This window comes from Lepidochelys kempii, chromosome 1, assembly GCF_965140265.1.
Source record: "Lepidochelys kempii isolate rLepKem1 chromosome 1, rLepKem1.hap2, whole genome shotgun sequence".
Taxonomy (NCBI): Eukaryota; Metazoa; Chordata; order Testudines; family Cheloniidae; genus Lepidochelys; species Lepidochelys kempii.
The window spans coordinates 109,798,832-109,824,861 of NC_133256.1; the positions used below are offsets into that span (position 1 = coordinate 109,798,832).

The following is a 26,030-nucleotide window of genomic DNA, read 5'->3' on the forward strand; positions in this document are numbered from 1 at the left end:
ATCACTTCGCTCAAGCATCAAAATTGTTTGGACTTACAATCAGCCTGGAAAAAACTCTGGTATTGCATCAATCATCTTCATCGCTCTGTGCGATATCCCCTAGCATATCCATTAGTGAAAGCCAAGTAAAGCAAGTTGACAGTTTTACCTATCTCAGCAGCAACATCTCCAGTGATGGATCTCTTGACAGAGATCATGAACACGATACAGAAAATTTCTCCGTCATTAGGAAAGCTGAAATTCCACAACATAACCCTCTCAACAAAAATAAAACTTTACAATGCTTTTGTACTCACATCTCTCCTCTACAGCTGTGCAACATGGACACAATACAAATGGCATATCAAACAGAGGCCTTCCATATGCAGTCTCTGAGCTCCATTATGGGGATCCGCTGGCAGGACAAAATTACCAACCTGGAGGTTCTCCAAAAGTCAAATGCCACAAGCATCGAGGCCACGGTGATAAAAGGCCAACTACACTGGGTTGGACACATCATTAGGATGCCTGAATATCGACTCCCCAGAAAAATTTTCCATGGAGAATTGGCACAAGGACATCGGAATCAAGGCCACCCCAGAAAGCGCTATAAGGACAGCATCAAGAACAGCATACACTTTGGTGCAATAGAACCAGATTATCTCAAGACGGCTGTATTAAATAGATCAGCATGGCAACACACAACACTCAGAGCTTTCCAAGCCTTTGAAGAGGACAGATATAATGTTAGTTGCAAGGGAAAAGCATCATACTACTGCTATAGCTACCAAGATGCTCACCAATGACTTTGTCTGCCTGATCTGTTCGCAAGTCATGCTTTGGACTTCAGAGTCACTCCAGAATCCACAAAAAGAGCATGAAAACGTCGTCATTGAGCCGATGGACTAAACACAGAAGGAAAGATTTTTTTAAAAAAAAGATAATGTAATTCTAAAAGCACAAAAATGGCAGGGAGGCTATAGGACATTTGTAGTACTTGAAACAACTTGTAATTTTTTTTTAAATGGATTAAATTTCAGACTGATCTTGACTAACAAAAATGTGGTAAACTTTTCAAGTTTGACATATTTGAATAATTATAAAAATGAAGTCTGTGAGTTAACCGCTCTAAACGAAGTGTTGCTTCAGCTCTCTGCAGCTCCTGTTTACATTAGCCAAAAGTGCTCCATGTTGGTTAAGCTTTAGTGACCTATATATTTGTAGTTCTCCAGAAAAAAGCCCCTCAGGGATAGTATGTCCTGCTTCAACCATCTGTACGTGAGACAAGTCTGTTTCTACTCTTCAAAAACACTGCAGTTCTTGGAATAGTTCTAATAAAGACAGGTTAATTTATGATCTGAAGAATTTATCAATTTTTCATGTACAATATGGAAACATTTTTAATTCCTTTCTTTTAAAGGATTCAGTCCACCAAAAACCAGCCACAGTTTAAGTATGTAATCTTTTTAAAAGATGCAAGGTCTGTTAAGCATGAGCTCTTTTAATAGCTATTTGTTTGTGCGAACACCTGCTTAAATTTAGGCATGTAAGAAATCCTATTGAAAACAATTAAACTATTCACTCGTGTACATGTTTGCAAGCTTGCAAGTTTGCAAGCTGTCTAAAAGGACAGAACTAGATAGTGTGGGAAGAAAATCAATATGCACAATACAAGCGGAATGGTGAGGGGAATGCCTGGTTATGTTTGTTCTTTTTTTATTTATAATGTTAGCTTTATATGCTCCACTTCATGGCACCACTGTAAGCTTTTGAGAATGGAAACCATCCCTACATATATGATGGGAAAGCATCTAGTGCTACTGTATTATAACTAATCAATAATAACGAAGTGAATATTTAGGAGGGATTTGAAAGTGGTTTGGCGAACAACTTGATAAAGGGTGTTCCAAGAATAAAGAGCAACGTGGAAGATGTCAGAGACCAGTGAAAGAAAGACGTACAGGATGCTGATACTATTGGTGTAGCAGAGGGAGCAAGGGGAACAAGCAAAAGAGAAGGTCAGGTCAGAGGTATAGGCAGAGGCTGTGCACTGTTTTGTGTTGCTGATGAATGATATAAGGGATTTATCAGTTAGATTTGAGATAAGGGAAGGCAGTATGTGGTGTGGAATAAGGTTCAGGTATGAGGGCATGGGGAGAGGATGACATGGATTAAGGTTCTTGTTCAAACTTATCCCTAAGACAAAAATCTTTCAATGCCAGGTACTTAAATCATTTAAAAAGAATGTAAAACTACTTATCAAACCTAAAATAAATGCCATGTTAAGTAGTTACAGGCATTTAGGAATAAAGTTTCAAAGCAGCTTGCAAAAATATTAACCATGTGACACCTAGTACAGTCCATGGAAACCATATGCCTAAAATGCTGCCTAGCTATTTTGAAAATGTATCCCTTAAATGTTGTTGCCATCAATATGAGTACGTTGCTTTATTCAGTTGGATAATATTTAATCAATGAGAAACTTTTTCTCGATCTAGAGCAATGTTACTCCTTTGGCTAATTAAGCCAGGTGGTTGGGTGGAAGTGCATCACACAGTGATGTTGTCAAAATCAGTCAATACCAATTTGTGTTGTGGAGCAGTTCGGAGGAGCCTATTTCCCAGCTTAATAAAGAATTTGATCTCTACAGGGATTAAGAATAGCCATCCTCCTTCTCAGGTGTCCTTGCCTTCTGATCTGCAAAATATTGATGATAACCTGTCCTTAGTTGTATGTTGTTGCTGGGGTGGCAAATACAATAAGCTGTTACTGCTATTGTGGCTGGTACAATAATTAGATGGGGTTCAAAAAGCAAAAAAGGTGGAGACAAATGAACGAACCTTAGGTATGTCTAGGGATGGAATACTGATGGACAAATTTCAAGAGTCTGAAAGATCTGGATACGTCCCTACAAAGTTTTGCTTTAATTTTTCTTCGCCTCTGCCATATCTGACCTCTAAATTGTCCTGCCACAACACAATCCCAGACTTAGCTAGCCTATCTATAGCCGTCCCATGATCACCTTTCCAAGAACAGTTCTGCCACATTGTTCTTCTTTTCTTCCCATGTCATCACAGCTGTGTGACCTCCCTATTCCTACTTCCCACTGAGGCAAATTACAGCCTCATCCTTTTCTATGCTACACACAATGCAATATTGATGAAAATTCCTCTGTTCTTGTATGCTACTCACACCTATGCTTTGAATGCCTGAACTATAACCGTACACATCCTAATTCAAAGAGATCCTGGAATACTTTGTGTGACTCTGAAAAGTACTCATGCAGCATGAGATCACAATGCAGGAGACCAATAGCAACCACAACAGCAAATGGAGCAGATGACAGTTTTCATCAATGGTGCAATCAGGATAGAATCTAGGAATGGGAGAAGGGGCAGGGAGAAGGAGGAAGGAAATAGTGTTTTAAAGTGTATATGTAACTTCTTATCTGAATCAATGAGAACCTTAAAACAGGTTCCTTTTCCTTTAGATAAACAGGAAGGCCAAGATTAGGGCTGGTTCAGATTTTTTCTGTGCTGCTTCATCCATGACTAGTAAGGGAAAGGAGTAGCTACCAAAAACAAAGCAAAGATAAGGCCCCGCAAGGCGCATATTTTTAATGCACATTTCTAAAAAATACTGATACTTACATGTACAGGATTCTAGTGTAGCATGAAAACAGGAAATTATAGCATGCACACTGCTGTCATAATACTATTCACTCAGACTGATTTTTCTCCAATAGACTACTTTTATAATTTTGATTTTTAATATGACTGGTTCTGAGTTATGTGGATATTATGCTTTCTCTGTTGGCTGCTAGTTCATTAGTTGTTATGGACGAAGTTTAGCATTTATTGCCGGGAGTAGTCACAGAATTTTTTTTACTCTGTATTCAGTTTTTAGCACAAACCACTAGAGGCCGCTATTGGACATACAATGCCCTGAATGATATGGTTTTAAATTTCTTTAACAAACTGGAATCTTTTCTCCCCTTTTTCTCTCTCTCCTGTATATTCATTCTAATGGGAGTTCCTCCTTTATTAAGGAGCGCAGATCTCCAGAACTGTTATGTGACCATCATAAATATGCTTTTAGCACAAGTTCATTGTAAATCATTTTTCAGATGGAACATTGCATGCACATGATTTGGCAACTTTAGGCTCGAATAATACTCTAGCTGTGGTTGTAGGTACGTCTACACCTCAAGCTGGGCGTATAATTCCCAGCTCGAGGAGACATAATTGCTCTAGCTCTGATTGAGCTTGCGTGCTAGAAAGAGTATAGCAGAGGCAACAGCAGGGGTTAGCTGCCCTGAGTATGGTCCCGTCTGAGATGCTATGCATGTAGGAGGGGCAGCTGGACGCTCGCACCATTTTGCTGCTGTGGCTACACTCTCTATCTCTTCAAGCTGGGAATCATACACCCAGCTCATTGTAGACATACTCTGTGCAATGTGAGCTAATTTTTTCTTCTTCCCCCTTCCTTTGATGTTCTAGAAGTGCTGCAGAAAGTTCTGAGATGACAATGAGAGAGAATTCAAATGATCTAAGATCCAATAAGTGATTGATTATCATTAACTCACATTTGTATAGTGGTCTACTTGTTCAAAACACTCTATAGGCACTAACTAGTTAAACCTTACAACATACCTATGAGAAAGGTGGATAAGTATTTGTCACAGATTGTCACAGTTCAGGGGTGCAAATCCAGACCATTAAGGGGTTGTCATCTCAATTCCTGCAACCCTGGGTGCCTCACAATGCTTTGCTGCTGTAGCTCCCAACCTTGGCTGCTCACAGACAGCCTACCAGCATGCAGGCCACATCCTGAGTGTCTGTGTGCTGCTCTGGGCCAACTGCTGTGACCCCAGCAGCCTGGCTGCAGCCCCACTGCCCCACTCTGGCTTCTGCAAGCCTTGGTTACAACCAGCAGGGTAACCCGAACACACACCGCAGTTCCAAATTTCTCCAGAACTATGTGCCCTGAAGTGTCCAGCCCTCTCCTGGACAGCTCAGAGATATAAGGTTTGTTTGTTGTTCTAAAGGTGCAAAAGTACATCACAGGTAAACCTAACTGGGGTGAATACATCCTTCCCTTTAAACGCAGCACTGAGTTGGTTTATAGTAAAATAAAACAAATGTATTAACAGTAGGACCTAGGTTAAGTGATGCCAGGTAAAAGGAATAAAGTTAAAAGGGTTTACAAACAAATAAAAGTGAAAACTTGCATCTAAAAGTCAAAACCTTAATTTAGCAAGGTACTGGCTTTGTTCAGGATGGTTTCTCTCACCAGTTGTTGTTCCCAGCCATGGCTGACTTTCCCTCAGTCAGGACCTTCCACAAAAGTACAAGACACTGGCTTCCCTTGTCATCTTAGGTGAAGATCTTTACCTAAGCAGGTTTTTCACCTATATTCAGTTCCAGGGACTTCAACCCCCTGTCCTGGGTTGTCTGCCTAGTACTGGATGTCAAAGGGGGCTTTTGTCCTTGCTTATATCTCCCAGAGTTCAATGACTTTGTTTCAAGAGGTAGGATGATCTTATTCTGTTCTTCTGTTCCTGTGGGCTTTGCATCCCCTACATGATTTCTTTGTAAATGGGGCTTGCATTGTTTCTGATTCCACCATGCTTAATTTACATAGGAGACAGGTAGATAGCTGTGGCATTCTCTCTTGCCTGGGCAGACTGTAAAGCCTAATATCAATGAGTATGCATCATTCCTCATGTGTTTAATACATACATACATTTCACAATGATATTAATCACCAGCATGTCATTAGCTTTCAGGAAAGACCTCACTCCATACACTTTTATAATCTAGTAATGTAGTATACAGTCGATGCAGATGCTTAACACTGGAGGTTCATTTCCCCGCCCCCCTTCTCCCCCCCCCCTTTTTATAGACCAATAAACCTTTGAAATGGATTCTTCTGAACAGTAAAACCCAGACCAAGCTTCTCGTGCTGGGTGTAGACTCCATGCTGTCTTCTCCCCCACTCGTTACTGTGGTGGGCCTTTGTTTACGATAGACCCACCCCTTTAACATCTCCCCCTGACACACCTGGGCTGAACACATTTTAGTTATCATTCCAGCATATCTCTATAACTCTTAATACCCATCATGACACGTAAATACATGATGCAAGAATATTAATGATCAGTAAGTTATTCGTTTTCAAATGATATCTCATAAGCATGGCCCTACCAAATTCACAGCTCATTTTAGTAAATTTCACAGTCATGACATTTTTAAAAACTTGAATTACACGGTTTCAGATATTTAAATCTTAAATTGCATGGTATTGTAACAATTCATGAATATGTATTTTAAGATGGCAAAATATAAACAAGTAAAGCCATCAGGTTAACAAAAGCAGGTGGGGAGAAAAAGTGCTTGTTTCAAGTGTCATTATTTGAATGTGAGCATGGAACATCCTGAAACTGTTTTTCTTCATTCCCTGTCTCTGCACTGAAAACACCTATCCGTGTTTAGGCATAGCTCTCTCTGCATCCATGAGTTTGTTGGAATTGTCAGACAGCGCCGAGCTATCCTTGCAAGATGGGAGATACTGCTTCCACTGAGTTCCAAAACTGCAGCACAGACGAAGTACAGTCCACTTCCTTCATGATATTTTTGTAAGCAGGAATCTCCAGCCTACAATTCTCCCCAAAGCCAGGAATTGCATGAAGCGAAGTTAAACTGCAAGCCTCAGGCAGGCAGCCTTGATGTGCAAGAGAGGAGACAGGAGACTGCTCCCAGCTTGTGCCCCTGAGGCAGGGAGTCAGAATTTTGTTTATAAACAGTGATTAACAGGTGATTAAGATAAGAAAGGTCTGTTAGAATGTTTCCTAAAGCTTATGCTCAAATAAATTGGCTAGTCTCTAAGGTGCCACAAGTACTCCTTTTCTTTTTCCTAAAGTTAAATCATCTGTTCCAAGCTTGGTGAACTGCAAAAAGTAAGTAGCCTAAATGATCTAAAGTAATTGTAGATTTTTCTACAGTTGTTTCAATTGTTGTATTCAAGAGGTAGAAACAAAAAATTACTCAGGGATCCTCAGGGATCAGTCTTGGGACCAATCTTATTTAACATTTTTATTACCGATCTTGGCACCAAAAGTGGACATCTGCTAATCAAATTTGCAGATGACACAAAGTTGGAAGATATTCCCAACACGGAGGAAAACTGGAATACCATACAAGAAGATCTAGATTACCTTGTAAACTGGAGTAATAGAAATGGGATGACATTTAATAGTGCAAAGTGCAAGGTCCATGCATTTAGGGACTAACAACCAAGAATTTTTCCTGTAAACTGGGGACTTATCAATTGGAAGTGACGGAGGAGGAGAAAGACCTGGGTGTATCGGTTGATCACAGGATGATTGAGCCCTCAATGTGATGCATACATGAAAAAGGCTAAAATGGTCCTGGAATGCATCAGGTGAAGTATTTGCCTTAGAGACAGGGAAGCGATAGTACCATTATACAAGGCACTGGCGAAACCTCATCTACAGCACTGTGTGCAATTTTGGTCTCCCATGTTTAAGAAAGATGAATTCAAACTGGAACAGGTGCAGAGAAGGGCTACTAGGATGATCTGAGGAATGGAAAACCTACCTTATGAGAGGAGACTCAAAGAGCTTGGCTTGTTCAGCCTAACCAAAAGAAGGCTGAGGGGAGATATGGTTGCTCTCTATAAATACATCAGAGGGATAAATAGGAGAGGGAGAGGAGATATTAAAGTTAAGCACCAATGTGGACCCCAGAACAAATGGCTATAAACTGGCCATCAACGAGTTTAGATTTGAAATTAAGCGAAGGTGTCTAACCATCAGAGGAGTGAAGTTCTGGAGTAGCCTCCCAAGAGACGCAGTGGGGGCAAAACACCTAACTGGCTTCAGAACACCACTTGATAAGTTCATCAAGGAGATGGTATGATAGGACTGCCTACAGTGGTGTATGGCCCATCGCTGTTTGCCTGTAGCAAAAAATCCCCAACAGCAGGAGACAGGACACTAGATGGGGCGATCTCTGAGTTACTACAGAGAATTCTTTCCCAGGTATCTTCCTGGTGGGTCTTGTTCACTTGCTCAGGGTCTAACTGATCACCACATTTGGGGTCAAGAAGAAGTTTTCCCTCAGGTCAGATTGGCAGGGACCCTAGGGGTTTTGCCTTCCTCTGCAGCATGGGGCACAGGTCACTTGCAGGTTTAAACTAATGTAAATGATGAATTTGCTGTAACTTGCAGACTTTAAACCATGATTTGAGGACTTCAGTAACTCAGACAGAGCATAGGGGTCTTTACAGGAGTGAATGGGTGAGATTCTGTGGCCTGCAAGGTGCCGAAGATCAGACTAAATTATCATGATGGTCACTTATGACTTCAGTAATAAGTATCTGAGTAAGAATATATATTACAATTTTAAACCTAACCAGTGTCCCTTAAATAACTTGCCACAAGATGTCAGAACATGTTAGTATTACAGCTGAGTTGTTTAATATTGAATTTTCTTTCTTGATATAGGAATTAGATACAGTGCTCCTGTCAGATAATTTCTAAATTATTATCTGCAAAACAAACCATAGAGTTTTCAGTTGCCTAAATATCCCCTGGAATCATGGTTAAAGTGTCCCCTTCCCTCCCCTGCCCACAAAAATCTGAAATGGCGCACTGGGCAGGCATGGAATTTTGCGCGCACACACGTGGCTCCGTTGGCCTGACTGAAGCCTCCCTCTTCCACCCCCCTCCCCCCTGAATATAGAAGTCAAACTACACCTATGGTTAAATCCACCATCAACAGGTGCATTTGTGCAGGATCAAAAATATACACAGCTTTTAGGATCCCTGCTGCAGGTTGTTGAAACTTTTGAGACATTTTTTCTACATCACTTGACTCTTCCCCATAGCAGTAATATTGTCTGAGCTTCTTTGCCATGAAAGAAAACATCTGCTGAGCACTACATTTAACTCAGCAATGTCAGTGATTTTTTGCTTAACTGCACTTCAGCCCAGAATAGTATGTCCATTTCTTTGTTGTAAGCTTGGTGGATTGTGACATGTTGAGATTTGAACCAAGTGATTAAGTCCACTAGTCCTGTGGCATTCTTGGCAACAAACTGAACTTCCTCATTCAGCTGAGCATCGTTTAGAAGGATTGAAAGTTCTTTTAAAACCTGCATCTTCAGTGTCAGTTCTTCTGAGATGAACTCTGAGTAGTTCTTCAGGTGAGTTGCATGGTATTGTACAGCCTGAAACCAGGAATTCCAACAAGTAATTACTAGCTTTGGGGGAAGTGCAATGTTTTGTTCCCCGATTTGTTATGTTTGCAATGTACTGCCTGGATTGAAGATTGTGGCTAGGGCGGTATTTAAATATCTTTTTTTAATGTAGCTGACCAGTTTATCAGGTTTACCAAAGAGACCTACAAAAAGCAGAAACTATGTCAAATGACAAAGGATGAATATAAACAACTAACTCAAGTATGTGGGCACAAAATTAGAAAGGCCAAGGCACAAAACGAGATCAAACTAGCTCAAGACATAAAGGGTAAAAAGAAAACATTCTACAAATACATTAGAAACAAAAGGAAGACCAAGGACAGGGTAGACCTGTTACTCAATGAGGGGGGGAAATAATAGAAAATGTGGAAATGGCAGAGGTGCGTAATTACTTTTGTTTCGGTTTTCACCAAGGAGGTTGGTGGTGATTGGATGTCTAATGTAGTGAATGCCTGTGAAAATGAGGTAGGATCAGAAGAGGCTAAAATAGGGAAAGAACAAGTTAAAAATTACTTGGACAAATTTGATGTCTTCAAGTCACCAGGGCCTGATGAAATGCATCCCAGAATACTCAAGGAGCTGACTCAGGAGATATCTGAGTCATTAGCGATTATCTTTGAGAAGTCATGGAACACGGGAGAGATTCCGGAAGACTGGAAAAGGGCAAATATAGTGCCAATATATAAAAAGAGAAATAAGGACAATCCCAGGGAATTACAGACCAGTCATCTTAACTTCGGTATAATGGAGCAAATAATTAAGCAATCAGTTTGCAAACATCTATAAGATAATAAGGTAATAAGTAACAATCAGCATGGATTTGTTAAAAACAAACTATGTCAAACCTTGTGGATAGGTAGACATGGTATACCTTGACTTTAGTAAAGCTTTTGATACTGTCTCGCATGACCTTCTCATAAACAAAATAGGGAAATGCAATCTAGTCTGACCTCCTGCACAAGGCAGGCCACAGAATCTCACCCACCCACTCCTGTGAAAAACCTCTCACCTATGTCTGAGCTATTGAAGTCCTCAAATCGTGGTTTAAAGACTTCAAGGAGCAGAGAATCCTCCAGCAAGTGACCCGTGCCCCATGCTACAGAGAAAGGCGAGAAACCTCCAGGGCCTCTTCCAATCTGCCCTGGAGGAAAATTCCTTCTTGACCCCAAATATGGCAATCAGCTAAACCCTGAGCATATGGGCAAGAGTCACTGTATTAGACAACTAAGTCTAATACATTGAGCGATTTACTGAAAACCTGATTCACCATATATAAGGTTCACCAATCCCAAAGGACCAGACGCTTGTGCCCAAGTCCATATGAATCTCAGATCTTACCCAAATATCACACTGTCAGCCAATCCTTAACTACAGTAGAACCTCAGAGTTACAAACACCTTGGGAATGGAGGTTATTCATAACTCTAAAATGTTTGTAAATCTGAACAAAATGTTATGGTTCTTTCAAAAGTTTACAACTGAACATTGACTTAATACAGCTTTGAAATTTTACTGTACAGAAGAAAAATGCTGCTTTCCCTTTATTTTTTTAGGAGTTTGTTTAGCACAGTACTGTACTGTATTTGCTTTTTTTATATTTTGGTCTCTGCTGCTCCTTAATTGCGTAATTCCAGTTCCAGATGAGGTGTGTGGTTGACTGGTCGTTTCATAACTCTGAGGTTCTACTGTAAATCTAAGATTTATTAATAAAAGGAAGAAAGAAGAGAGTTATAAATAGTTAAGAGATCAATGGACATACAAGCGTATGTAAAGTTCTTAGGTCAGTTTACTAGAAAAGATAGTGAGGCTGCTGATTTGTAAAAGTTTTTCTGGAATCAATTCAAAGGGTTATAGTCCAATAGATAGTTCATGTGTAGAGTCTGTTAGTTTTCCCATGAGAATTCCAGGGTAATCCAGGTATCTACCTGGAACCCTCGGTCGTATAGTTTAGACCTTTCCTGTTAAAGTTTAAGCAGGCCTGATATGAAAGGATCAGGCCTGAGGTTTGTCTTTTATAGCTCTTCTAGCAAGCTGACAAGCCTCCTCACAGAAATAGTCACAGCAGGGCTTTCCCCAGAGGAAGAATAGGCCATGCAGATAGTTTATGGACCATTTCTTTGAAGTTAATCTTCTATTTCCTATGCATATACAGGTAAACTAGTTATATTTATTTACATAAGGTAATTAACCGGTCCTCCATTATAACAGAGATAGTTAAGCTGAAGGCCATGTAGTTGGATATTATTAATTTCCTGCAGTATCTCACATCTTTGATTTTAAGGTTAACTGGACATAGATACATATATAATATAAGGCAATTAAGACACAAAAGGGAATTAGCATCTAAAAGCTAATTGGGTTAGATTGGTAAAATTCTAACAAGATACAGGTAAACACAGACCAATACATGTAGCAACTATTCTTTGCCATGGTCTACACTACGTGGGGGGAGTCAATGTAAGGTACGCAACTACAGCTACGAGAATAGCGTAGCTGAAGTCGATGTACCTAGATCGACTTACCGCGGTGTCTTCATGGTGATGAGTTGACTCCCACCGCTCCCCCGTTGACTCTGCTTGCGCCTCTCGTGGAGCTGGAGTTCCAGAGTTGATGGGAGCATGCTTGGGGGTCGATTTATCGCATCTAGACTAGATGTGATAAATCGACCTCTGATATATCGATCGCTACCCGCCGATCCGGCCGGTATTGTAGACCTACCCTTTGATTCTCATCAATACAAAGTGAATGAGTTGGGGATTACTAGCCTAATTAATGTTTCTTTGATACCCATACATAAGTGGATTGTCTTGATTACAGGTGCAAAGCCTCTTGTTAAGTTGTTGTGGGTCACATTCTGGTTGGCTGGTCTGCCAATGTCACAAATGCGCTATCTGCAGCCCTTCCTGCTTCGATGACTTTCCAAGTCTAAGTGGCGCTGAGCTGTTGGCTGCCCTGTGTGATCCTACAAAACAATTTGTCACCATTGACATACAGAAAATTTGGCTTCCAAATTCTTTCACGTGATTTGCTGTAGTAATGATAGTAGGGTTTTTTTATTTACTTTGGACACTCATTTTACAATAATTTCACTTGTCTCATGGTAGGCTACCAATTGAGACCGGTATGCTGCAAAACCGCCCCAGATGCCCATATCTACCAATCAGTGAGTTGAATCCTAAGTGGTGTTTGCTGCCTTAAAGTATCAGTCAATAAATCCTGACAAGTTTATGACCTTTCTTTTTTTATATTGAAATAAGATAGTAATTGTACCTGTAACGGTACGTATAACTGCACTGGATTTTACTATAGGGTAAAAGTACACAAAAGACCAGATCTCATAGTTTGCGATGTGTTTTTCACGACCATGAATTTGGTAGGGCCCTATTCATAAGGCATAGTTTGTACAAAGGTTATTAAAATAGTGTGTGAGGTGTGAATACAGGGATGCTTAGTGTCAAAGTATTATTCCCATTTTATAGATGGGGAAGCTGGCAGAAAGGTGAGATGACCTGCCTGTTACTAGAAACAGCAAGCCAGTGGCAGATAAAGATTAGACTTTAGCAAGACATGAATCCTATATTGCACTTGCCCCTTCACATCACATTCTCTTCTTTTGATGGCTTTCTAGCCTCCAACCAGAGCAGGTACAACTGAGCAAGACCTGGATATGCCAATTCCCATAATTTTGTGCAACATCATCCTTGAACGTATCAAGAAACAAACAGTCCTTCTACTTAGAGAAGAACAAGTAGGTTTTAGACCAGTGAGCTCATGTGCAGACCATATTATTGTTCGCAGACATATTATAGAACAAAGTGAGGAGTGGTAAGCACCTCTTGTGATAGATTGACTCTTCTGTCTACATGAACATATTGCTGAATGGATGCAAGGTACAGTTATTAAATAAAAATCTATTTTATTTTCACCTAAAACAGATTATTATTTATCAGTCATTTTTCAGGCAAAATTTGACTTGTATGTGCAACATGTGCCAGAACCTAAAATTAAAATGGAGTTGGCTGTCCTTGTACCTTGTTTCAAGATAACAAACATCCAGAATAGAGATCTGAGAATACTGAAAGTCTCGTGAAATTGTAATTTAGGAATCCTTCATTTGCCGGCTGGTAGTGAGAGCAGGCCTCCAAAAGTTAATGTTCAAGATTATTTAAATCACTTAATGTGAAATTAGATCTGAAACTAGACATTGCTATCAAAAGGATTTTCCATGTTTCTCTGTAGTGGCATCCTTCAATCTTCCCTGTGAAAGAGTTTTTCTCAAATTTGGGATCATAATCTTTTTAAAATACCCTATTGTTCTTCACTCGGGTTTTTGCTTTGCAGTGAGGGGCAGGGTGGAGGGACTTAAACATCTTGCAAGTTGAAAGAATTAACACAAAACTTTTAAAGAAATATTTCTGTTTTTGGGCTTCTCACGTTCTCCATACATTTGCCATATTCAGTATGAAATTATGATGGATTATATACAGTTAAATTCGGGATGGTTCACCAAAAGATTAAATTTCTGTTCAAAGATCAGGATGCTGCTATACATTTTTTTGGAGTGTAGAGTTTGAGGTGACGGGTCACCAACACGAATCAGATTTGAAATGTGAGGATATAGTTTGCTTAAGGAGACAGCTATGCACATAGCTCTGTGGACCTGCCAGATATTTAAAGAATTTATCTGGATCTTTTAATTTTATGCTGCAGTGACTTCTTCTTATTATTATTATTATTTATTATTAGAAACAGTTTTGCCCTCAGATGTGTGACCTCGCTGAGAGTCTCATACACGCATCCATGGAAAGAATTTGGCCCTAAGTTATTTTCTGTCTAACCAGTTAAGTGTCATGATGGTATCATTCGGTTGTATTTATAGCTATCACTGGGGAAATGGTTTCATTAGATTTGCTTTCTACCTATATTATTTCTTTGCTACAAATATTCTGAGATGTATACCAACCTAAAATTCTTGTGTGCCATAAAAACAGTAATACTGGGGTGGGGAGAGGAATTAAAAAGAGAGGTAAATGTTTAAAATGGGTTCAGTAGTATGTCAACATTACAGAGTTTTGGAGGCCAGCAGCAAAATTACCTGTCCAAAAGGATGGATAACTTTCTGCTTTTGTTCTGAGGGTTAAGATAGTGTACCACCCTGAATATATAATACCCGCCCCCAAAAAAAAGGAGTGCTAGAAAATATAAGAGTCTATATTGATGGAAAATGTCCAGAGGCTGAAGATGCTAGCCAAAGAAGTGACCTTATAACCTTGTACAAGACAATCAAACAGCTCACGGGAAACTTTAGCTGTACTAGAGGCCCTGTTAAGGATGCAAATGGAAAGATTCTTAGTACAGAAGAATAGCAAAGGAAAAGATGGGCAGAACATTTTCTGGCTATTTTAAATAGACTAAGCCCAAGCAAACTATTAGAAATATGTGATGAAGACCTACCACTCTAGACCTTGATACGTATTGGGAGATATTACAATGGAAGAAGTTAGAAAAGCCATCAGTAAGCTCAAAAATGGGGAAGCAGCTAAAGAGGATAACATTACTGCAGAGATGCTCAAAGCAAGTGATGAAACAGCCCCCCTGTCTCTTTGGGTAGAATGTGGAATGAAGAAAAGAACCTAACCTAGTGGAAGAGACCTTTATAGTAAAATTGCCAAAGAAGGGTGACCTTACCACCTGCAGTCACTGGAAATGAATCACATTACTGTTAGTCCTTCTTAGAGAAGAACAATTAGGTTTTAGACCAGTGAGCTCATGTTCAGACCATATTATTGTTCTCAGATATATTATAGAACAAAGTGAGGAGTGGTAAGCACCTCTTGTGATAAATTTTATAGATTTCCATAAGGCTTGTGACAGTGTACACAGAGACAGTCTTTGGAAAATTAAGGCATACTATGGAATATCAGCAACAATAATTAGAATAATCAAGGATCTATATGATAATGCCAAATGTGCAGTCAGAGATGGTGACCATATCAACCAATGGTTTTCAGTGACATCTGCAGTATGGCAAGGGTGTATTATGTCCCCATTATTGTTTGCACCGGTCATTGACTATTCTTGAGGAAAGTAACCATAGAAATCAACCAAGAAATTGTATGGACAAATGATAAAGCAGAATTGGATGACCTCCTTTTTGCTGATGGCATTGTCCTGCTTAGTTCAGCACATCACTTAATGGAAGAAAAGACCCACCTTCTGGCTGATACAGCAGAACAAGTTGGTGTGTTCATCAACAACAGAAAGACAAGATATATGGCTATCAAAGATTTGGAAAAGTAGTATGATTGGCACCTCTGTATGACACAAAATTACGGATTTTTAACATCAGCATTGTCTGCCCTCCTTTATAGAGCAGAGTCATGGAAATCTATTAACAAATTCATTTCAAACTAAATGCCTGTGGAAGAACTTCACAGTCCATTAGAACTTTTAGAACATTAGAACAAAGTTGCTTCTAACATCAGACATTCTGAGTAGACCAAACTAATCTAAAGCATCAAATATGGTAAGACAACAGACATATTTAGGACATGGTTTAAGGATCCCACCAATTTGACTTCCATGGCAAGTGAAAAGGTGGACACTACCTAGAAAGAGAAGCTACAGTTTCCAGAGAGATATTATGCAGAACAATAGGCAAAGAAGCCAAATCCATCAATATGGTACTTGGAAGCCTGAGAAAACCAGCACAAGACTGAAATATACGGAAGAAACTATTGGATGTCCTATGCACCTGAGTGTGTGCGAGGATAAAGAAAGAATACTGTGTTTTGCTTTTAAATAATTTCATCATTTAGGTATTATTAAAAATTGAGATGGGATTTCTTTTGTATACTTCTGACATAAAGAAATGTTAATGTAGTTATCGAAACTATTCTAATATTTTGTCTCACAGCCTATTCCTTAAGAAAACTGCTTAAAAACGTTCAATTAATACGGTTTTTACAAGGTAAAGTGTCTAAAATATGTGTATAGCATTACAAAGTTCAGTGCTCAATTTAGACTTCATGTTTTAAAACATGCATAACATATCATCTTAGTAACTGTTGACTCTAGAAAGTTTATGCCTTACCCAGGTGAAAGACCAAACAACATACATCTTCACCGAATAACATTACTTCTTAGTGCTTATTATTTCTAAATTGAACCTAACTATATGGTTTCCACAGTGAAGCCAGAACTAGTATTATGAGTTATAGAACTACTTCCAAAGTCTAAGTCCTGAAGCATTCAAAGTAGAGCTTTATGGAGAATGGAGAATTATTCCATCATTTACAGAAGAAGGTGCAAGACAATTTCACTCTTTTGCAGCAATAATTTCCCAAGTTAACTGCCCTTGACCTTTGCCTGTTTTAGATGGTTAGCAATCCTCCTTCATTGGATCAAAACATAAAAAACTCCCAACAGAATGGGGAGGTAAAGAGCTAGATATAAGACATCTTATGGAGTTCACGTCAGGAAATTTTTTAGGCACTCAAATACCACAGTGGTGGATGCAGTATAAGAACCTAAAAACAGATTTTTAAAAAGCCAATTCTGAAGTGGTGGTAATCTTTGATGGAGAACAAATTAATAGTGAGACCTCTTCAGATACAGTTGTTCAGTGTCTAGCTAGTGGTCTTGATCTTGCAATTTGGGTTGTATAGTGTATTACCTTAAGCTATGAATTTCTTCTAATATTTTTAGTATGCTACATAGCACCCTAATATTTCAAGTAAGTTACATAATACCCTAATGTTTTGCATCTGAAGTTGCTGTAGAGGAGAGTTCTATTTTACCTAATTTACACCATAGTCATCTCCATGTTTTCGAGTGCTTTACAAAGCTTACATAGAGTGGATGAGTAGATTCTTGCTTCTCTTCTAGTTATTACTAGGACATATTAAAGGATTTATTTTAGTGTTGTGGAGCAGCTGTGACAAAAATATGGGGTTTACGTTTTGTCCTGGAAGTAGCCATTCTCGTCAGCAGTAAAAGGAGAGTTCTAGAGTCACAAGCTGACTGGTGAGAGAAGGTTTTTCCACTGCTCCCAGGAGTCTCACACTTGTAGCCAATGTTTCCATTGTCTGAGGAATGCAGACATTTTAGCAGATCTTTGAGGTAGCTCAGGTCCTGCCCATTGAACTTTTAAAGATCAGGACTCTTCATTCCCCCTGGAAACAAATCTTGCCAGTTGTTATCTGGTTTCTAAACGCCCATTCCTAAACAAGGTAACTGAGATTGATGATGTTGGTTACCATTCCCAGTCTTCTAATAAGGAAATGAAGAATCATCTCTGACTTCAGGTGGCCACATCTGCTGGAAATGCCTTTTACCATCAAAGGTGCCAGGAGACTCTCTCGTGTCTCTCGACACATGAAGATCTGCCTTGGCAATCTGTTTATCGGTTACCTCCAGGCTTGACCTCTGCAGGGCATTCTGTCTGGGAATGAAACCAGGGGTCCTGAGAGAGCTCCAGCTGGCTCAGAATACAACTACTCACCTGCTTAGGAACACAGATTGCTGTAAACATGTCACCCTGGTGCTCTGGTCACGGTGCTGGTCTCTCACTGAATACCGCTATTATTTATTATTTGTATAACTGTTGCTCCTAGGCACCTATTCAATGACTAGGACCCCATTGTGCTAGGTGCTGGTGAAGCACCTAGCACAATGGATGCTAGGACAAAAGGACAAAAGGATGGTCCTCGCTCATTTAAGTCTTACTGCCAAAATATTTGTTCAGCTGTTGAAAGTTTTAAATACCTAGCCCATTAGTATAACCAGGCAGAGACTGTAAGGGCAGAGAACAACTGACATGGATTGTCAATTAACTTCCATTTGTTCTTAATTAAAAAAAAATAAGCAACTTGTTAATACTGAAATACACTTTATTAAATCCACATCATTTAGTTAGTTATTTAGGTCAAAAATGATGTAATCCTGTCCTCTGTTTGAAATGTCTGATCTCTGCTTTAGTGAGTTACTGTAGCAAGGCAATCTCTGTGTTGTTGTCAGTGTGGAGAGTAATATATGTAAGCAGTATTCATACAACAGTATAAAAGCAGCGGAAACTTTTGACATCTTATATATGTACCAGTTATTACCACCCATACCTTGGAGAAATGTAAGGATCTTTCAAATGATGAATACAGAATTGCTTCCACACGCCATCTGGGAAAGTTGCTTTCTGAAAGAGCATGTGCTATAAGCTCTCCCACCCTTTCCCCTGGTACATGAGATCATAAATCTTACAACAGAAGACAAAGGCGGGAGATGTCCCCATAGCATAAAGCAGAAGGTTCACTGAATGAAAACTTCATCCATTGCTCTACACTGTCTGAGATATGTGCTTGCAGGGAAGGGAGTAAGGGGTTGTTTCAGTACCCCTCAGCCATCTGGCACTGCATTATGGGATACTGGCCTTGGAAAGGTGAGACCCAGCCTACGGTATATTTTTTTTTTGTCCCATTTACTTTCTTCTCCCTCTCTTCACTCTTCCTTCCGCCCTTTCCTGCCTGTAGTCTGGGAGCACTACTAATGTAGCTGATTCAGTGCCTTTTTAGCTACTCTTTTTTTTTTTTCTTGGTCCTGTTCTGTTTTGTCTGCTTACAGTTGTGCAGAGGATAGAGAATGACGCTCACCCGTGGTGTGTTCTTCTTTATTTTGGGAAGGGTGGGAGATGGAGGCAGCACATTGTCTGCTCGGTGGTTTTTGTTGAGTTTTACACATTTATAAATTGCCTTTCAGAGTACAAATAAAGTACATAAAAGAAACATGTATAAACAAATATCAGGGTATATGTGTATTCACTGAAAACAGGGTCTGACCTGCTCTGCTGCTATTAAGGTTGCCCATAACTTCCTATTCTAATACCAATTTCCAGTAGCTTATAATTTTCACACATGTTAGTTATTTTGGCTGAAATTTCCCATGCTTGCTGTCCAGTCTGTTTGGAAAATTTCAACCCAAATGGATCTGCAGTTTGAGACCTAGATGAGGGGAAAATCAGTTGTTCGATCAACCTTTTATTTGAAAACTCTAGCACCCCCAAGGTTCGGAGCAGTGACTTGGAATCTGGCAGATGGGTGGCCTTTGCCATCCCTGTGAAAATCCATTCAAATCTGGCCACGTTATTAGCTTTTAAAAAATTGCAGTTCATATCTGCTCAGCGTAGATTTGCTACAGCTTCTCAGCCAATAACTCTGAATATTCTCTGCACTGAGCATTCTCCAGGCTAGGGCTGATTAATTTGTAGGTCTGGTCTGCTACGGGCTGGGGCCAGGCACCAGAAATGAGAGCAAGACTTGTCTCTCCTGTGCTATCAGTGCCTCTCCAGCTTCCTCCTCCAGCCAGTGAGGAGGAAGTGGCCCGATTCAAATGCATAAGGGACAAGATCCAAATGGGGGGACAGGAGTAGAAGACTGGGACACAGAGTTGTGTGGGGAGACTGGGACTGGAGACTGACAGGTGGGGGGAAGAGAGGAATTGGGATGAGGGGAGCCTGGGGTTAGCTGGCCTACGAGACTGGGAGCCAAAGGGGGTGGGGACTGGCTGGGGAAGAAGATGGGACTGCATAGGTGAAGAGAATGGGACTGGGATGATGGGGGAAGAGACAGGACTGGTACAAGGACAAGATGGTGGGGACAGGATAGAAGGGATCAAGTCTGTGCCCACTGGAACACTCTCCTCTCCTGAGCCTGGAATGGAACCCAACATTCCAGTGTCTCACCATTCCTCTGAGGTTAGCAAATACAGGCAAGCTCATGAAGAAATTAATAATTCTGTATTCAGAGCAGGGATTGAATAGTATGCAGCAAATAAATCCTGGTCCACACATTGAGCAATGAGAAGGAAACAACATATTGAATAGCTGCTCCTTAATTGATCACCATCCACCCTGTGCACTGAATGAGGCAGGGATGTTGTGGAAAAAATAGCATATGATCATGTAATTAGACTGTAGCATAATGCATATGTATAGGGAGGTGAACAGGAAAAGGTGTGTAGGAAAAGACAGTGCAGCAGAGATTGCTAGCCCCCTCTCCACAATTTGCTGAGTCTCTCTCTCTCTCTCCAGATGGGTATTTGAGGGAACAATTAAAATCTTAAGAGCAGATCTGCACACAATAGGGCCTTAACAGTATGTTCCCAGTATTACTTGGTAATGAGACTTGAATTTTGACAGCAATTCTCCCTTAACTTTCACTTTTTTTTTTGCACTCTAGCTAACCACACAGCACTAACTTTGTTATCCAGATAGGCATTGTGTGTATTAGCTCAAGTATTTTTCCTGAGGTTTGCCATTTACTTCATTATTATTTTTTATTAATTATATGTATTATTGTAGTGCGTAGGACCCCTGGGTCACAGACCAGGACTCCTTTTTACTAGGTGCTGTGCAAACCCAGAACAAAACAGTGGTCCCTGTCCCAAGAATTAAATCACTGGAGTAGCATACAAAACCATATAGAGAGGCAAGGATAGCAGCAAAAAGAAAAGGAGTACTTGTGTTAGTAAAGTAAATTTGTTAGTCTCTAAGGTGCCACAAGTACTCCTTTTCTTTTTGCGGATACAGACTAACACGGCTACTACTCTGAAAAGGATAGTGGCAGAGTACTTTAGATTTGTTGTTAATAAGTACTTTATAGATAAGTTGCATCAAAAAACTATATTAAGAGAATGTTAAAGTTGCAAAGCTAAGTGCTCAAAATTAAGAAACCCCTGAATTAAAGTTCCCCTTGCAGCAACTACTAGTCCAGTGCATATTTTGCCAGGAACTTACGTAAATATTTTCTGGACAGCCAAGGAATGTTGGAAATAGAGCATCCTGTATTCCGATTTTGACAGTGCAAAGGTGTAGACAACAGAGCCAAGCACATAGATTTGTCCATTCATTCTGAAAGGCGAATTGGCTAAGTATACTTGGGTGTTCTATGTTAACAGACCTGCTTTCTATTTTCAGCTCTGCAAGATGTGGCTGTGTGAAACTTTTCCACTACCCTATCTGAGAAATGGGGGAAGGATATTTGCCTCCTTCCTGAGATAGGGTTATGAGGTCTTGCTCAGTCATAAGAGCTGTGAAATGCACAGAAGTATTAACACACGTCTGTGAAAGAGCTGGAACTAGAACTCCTCCTGGCTCCCAGCCTACCTCCTCTTCCCCTCAAGATGGGGCTATGCTGGCATCATGTCAGATGCTCTAGTTCTGTGTCTGTGTTGCTGGAAGCTATGCAGAGCCTGGGAGCATGTTAAGTGAAGATGGCACATGGGGAGCTCTGTGTGGGACTTGGCACCATGCTTAATGCAAATGGAATGTTCAGAAATTTTAGAAGCAAGTTTCTGATAAACTCTACTGAACCTGTGGAAACGGCAATTTTCAGAGGTTTAAAACTTTGTCAAATCTGAATGATTTTTCCTGGGGACAGCAAAGGGGACACCTCACTCCAGGAACATCCCCATTCCAAATTACAAGTCTTTGGAGGCACCCACGCTCTTCAAAGAATCAGTAAAAAGGCATTTCAACATGGTCAAAAACTACTTATTTTCCTATATACCCCCCCCCCTTTTCTTTTTTCTGAAACATTCAAATAAATTTCAACATGAGGAAGGGAGCAAGCATGGAAAATTTCAGCCCGAATGCTTTGTGTGGCAAAATTACAATCAACTGAAACAGGGAATTCTGAGTGGAAGGTGTTATACAACCTTAACCATAAGGTTCACTACCAGTTTCACCTATAATAAAATCCATGTGGTGGTAGTATTTATTTTATTTGTACTGCTGTCATGCCTAGCAGCCTTAGTCCTGGATCAGGACTCCACTGTGCAAACACAGAACAAAAAAAACTGTCCCTGGCCCAAAGTGTTTATAATCGAAGTACAATACAAATGACAACAGATGGAGTACTACAACGAAACAGTATTGATCAGTATGAGGGGTTGTGGTCTTAGCACACCAGTGAAACTTGACAGCGGTTGGACCACTAGTGTGCTAAGACCACAGTGAACGAGAGTTTGAAGGCAGATTTTGAAGGAGTATAATCAGGTGGCTTTGGAGTTGTTTACGGGGAGCTCCTCCCAAGCATGAGAGGAAGCACACAGGCTGCTGCTTGTTTTGAAAACTTAACAAGTAGGTGATGGAGGCTGGCATGATTGGCTGATAGGAGGCAGAAATTGACTTCCTGATAGTGAATGAGAGATGCTAGGCTGGATAGGAACGGGTCCTGTAGTCATGTGGTAATGCATAGAACTAGATGAAAACTTGTGTTATCATGTACTTTTGACCATCTTACCTGCCCTCTGCCTATTGATCCATCTTTCACTGGACTTAGTCTAACTTCCAAACCTCTGAGCCATTTCAAACAGCTGCCATTTTTAAAATAAAATTGCTTAAGAAATGTATGTATTTTTCCAGACTATGTGGAATTTCCTCTTCAAAATCACACTGGTAGTATTGAGTCTTGGACCAGTGACATGTGTAAGGTCTGATATCTTGAAAATCTTCAGAGCCATTAGGAGGAACATGGTTATGATTATTAGTAGTATTTCCAATTATTGTTTGTTTTTGTTTTAGTGCCCACATATGCTTTCCAAGAAAAAATGGTAAATTTTACACAGCCCTAGCTACTATAGTAATAGACAGTTAATGAAAACTCTCTTATAGTTCAAGTATTAAACCCCGCTACAGTGTTTTGTATCTGAAAGTCTACAGCTGAATCTTCAGCAAAAATAGATGCCCGGCATGGTGTATTGTGGGTAGAATTTTAAGACAAGAAGTTTGATTTCAATAGAAATGTTATTGCTTTGAAAAGCAGGGAAAGTGGGTTTCCTCCAAAATAGAAAAAGAAACAAACTCCAACTGTTACAATACAAAATTGTAAACTGATAGTGGTTTGGAGCCATACTGTTGAGATGGCCAATCTGAAAGCTATGTGTGAATGGTCCCTGTGGCTCCATGCAGGCACATGGATTTGCCTGTGCAGAACAGCTTGCAGGATCAGGGCCTTAGAATGGATGCAGGAGCAACCCTGAGGTTCCTTAACTCTGAGCTACTGGCACGCGTTGTGGAGATGACTCCCTTGATCTGCAGCAGTGGAGTGCATCCTGTCATTAGAACACAATCAGGGATCAGTGTGCGAGTTAGCCATGTGTGGGGTCTAGTGAACCACATGGCCTCAGGCATTAACGTTTCCTTATCCATTTAATAATTAAATGATTTAACAATTCGAATCTGACCTAATCGGATATCAGCATTCCCTAGGTGGAGCATATAGGTTAAAAAAGTAAGAAAACTGATCAAAAATATAAAGACGTAAAGCATCATGAATACCAAAATAAGCTATAGCTCACTATTTGAATATTTGCATATTTTGCATAGGTTCATGTACTGGTAAATTTACAGGGCTAGAATCCACCCCAGATGGAGTGGATTGGTCAAGCTTATGAGTTAAATGCTCAGAAGCTGTATGTATCAATGATACAGACGCTCCCCAGGTTACGCGAGACCTGACTCTTATGCAAATTCGCACTTACGGAAAAAGTTCCATAAGCCAGAAATAGGATTTTTGAGTTTTGGAAATCTTTGTGTAACGTTTCCAACTTGCACAAAATTTGAGTTACGCAGGACTTTCTAAAATGGAACGATTGCGTAAGTCAGGGGGCGTCTGTACAGTTATCCTAAACCAGAGATATGAGTTAAAGGCTGCATGTCTTGGTTCTGAGAAGCTCAGGGGAAGCTGAAGCCTTTCTGTGGTAAAAGAAAATAAATGTTCTGTTGATACATATGTTGTGTAGATTTTTTTTTTATTGTTAGTATTGTTTCTTTCCTTTCTCATTACTTTTGGAAGCCTAGTTTCACTTTTTTGTTCCAATAAATATTTAGCCCATGCTTTTGGCCAGTTTGCAGTGAGGAAAAAAAGGAGGCGGGTACTAAGACCTATAATAGTAAATATTAATTCAGGAGACCACAGTTGGATGCCTGGAATTTTCATCCACCATAACACACAATAGTTATCTCTACTGAATGTAGCTAACAATATGTAACTCATTTATGATAAACCATCAGTGCTAAATAAGCAAGAAATATTTCCATACCATTTTACAAACCTGGAATAAAAAAGCACCATCATTACAATGACAATAAACAAACCACGATCATATGTAATATTTACAAGCACAGCATACAGAGCTCCCTACAAACTATATAGTTCTGCATCAATTTATATTGGATTTTTTTAAATTAATGATTGCTGTGTTCAGCTACAGTGTATATTCTAGCATATACAAGTTGCCAAATATACCAAAAAATTAGCAATTCAAGTCAGTCTGTCTTGTACTTGCCTGCCATTTTTCATTTCTGTTGTGATTGGCTGGCAGTCAAGTGCTGGCTTTACACAATTGGTTTTGATAGGAAATTACAAAAAACGGAGCCGATCTCTTTATTTGTACTCCGTGACTGTAGCACATGAAGCTGAACAGAGCAGAGAAACAAAGCTTATCTTTACACAAGGATTCAAGTGTGATCTTTCTCACAGATGTTTCCATTTCAAAGAAGTGCATCTTATCTTACCTTTCTAGTGTGTGACTTTGAACTCTTAGATGCCTTTGGGATTTTTTGTCTTGGTGAATATAACAATTGCCCTAAGAGAAGATTTCTAACATGGACGACTATGAGAATTTCAGATGGAAGGACTAATGTAATGCATGGATCACAAAAGCTTGAGTTTTTGAAGGGATTAAGAAACGAGTAAAATAAGAAGCCAGTCCAAAAAAGGAATAAGAAAACAGATGGAAAAAGAAAATGATTTTGTTTTTATCCAGGAATAGTGATACAGAAAACTATATGAAAGATGGATTATACTGGCAACAAAAATCCTGAATAATCAAAGGGGTTTATATTCCACTGAAATAATAATTGTTCAGGGTATGTGAAACCTTGCCTCCTGTGGGTAAGCGCAATTTATGGCTTAACTGACTGACAAGCTGCACAGAATTCTTTTGGGAGTGCTGCATACTCCTAATGGCATATCAGAGATATTCATGTGTATATTTTAAATAAATAACTTGAGGCTCAGCACAAGAAAGGTTAACCTACTATTTTTTTAACTGTGAAATATTACTAGAGAATATCAGACCGTTTCATCTGTATGTTTAACTACAGGTTTTTTTGCTCCCCCAAACTTAGTTTACAAGATGCTGGAATTGGATTTATCCTTGTCATAGATCGAAGGCAAGACAAATGGACCTCTGTGAAAGCCTCCATACTGCGAATAGCGGTGAGTTCTTTTTTCAGTTAAGGCCTTTATGGCAGGTCCTTCCAGGTTGAACCTATCTCATATATAAAATGCAGTAAACATTTTTTCTTTTACCAAAGTGTTACAATATAATTTTTTTTAGAGATACATTCGAACTGTTCTTACTTCTGTTCTGATTTAACCCATCAACACCCAGTGGTATGGCATACAGTATGCTCGTAATGTGGTCTGCAAAGTAGCTTCACCCCTACCTAGGTTCAAATGGAAAATAGCTTTTGCATTGGTAACCCAAAGCTAATAGAGCTGAGCCATGATCATTTCACTGATCAAACAAGCTTTGCTGATTTTGTGAGGAGGAGGATTTTTTTTAAAATGCCAGTTTTGGTTTAAATTGAAACCGCCTCAGTATTTGTTTAAATATATGAAACTCCATTTACAAAAGTACATTTATAGGAGTAGTTCTGTGATTTAATATTTCAAAAGGTAAATGCTACGTACATTTAAAATCTGCTAATTC

The 26,030-nt window shown here is 39.6% G+C and overlaps 1 protein-coding gene across 15 annotated transcripts in view; it reads left to right on the plus strand.

Moving 5' to 3' along the window:
- The window catches only part of MCF2L (MCF.2 cell line derived transforming sequence like), a 266,639-nt gene that overhangs the window by 184,658 nt on the left and 55,951 nt on the right, over positions 1-26,030 (plus strand). For all 15 annotated transcript variants that reach the window (XM_073350279.1, XM_073350290.1, XM_073350166.1 and 12 more), the window contains one exon: positions 25,444-25,534. In XM_073350279.1, coding sequence (XP_073206380.1) covers positions 25,444-25,534 — 91 coding nt within the window. The remainder of the gene's footprint in view (positions 1-25,443; positions 25,535-26,030) is intronic.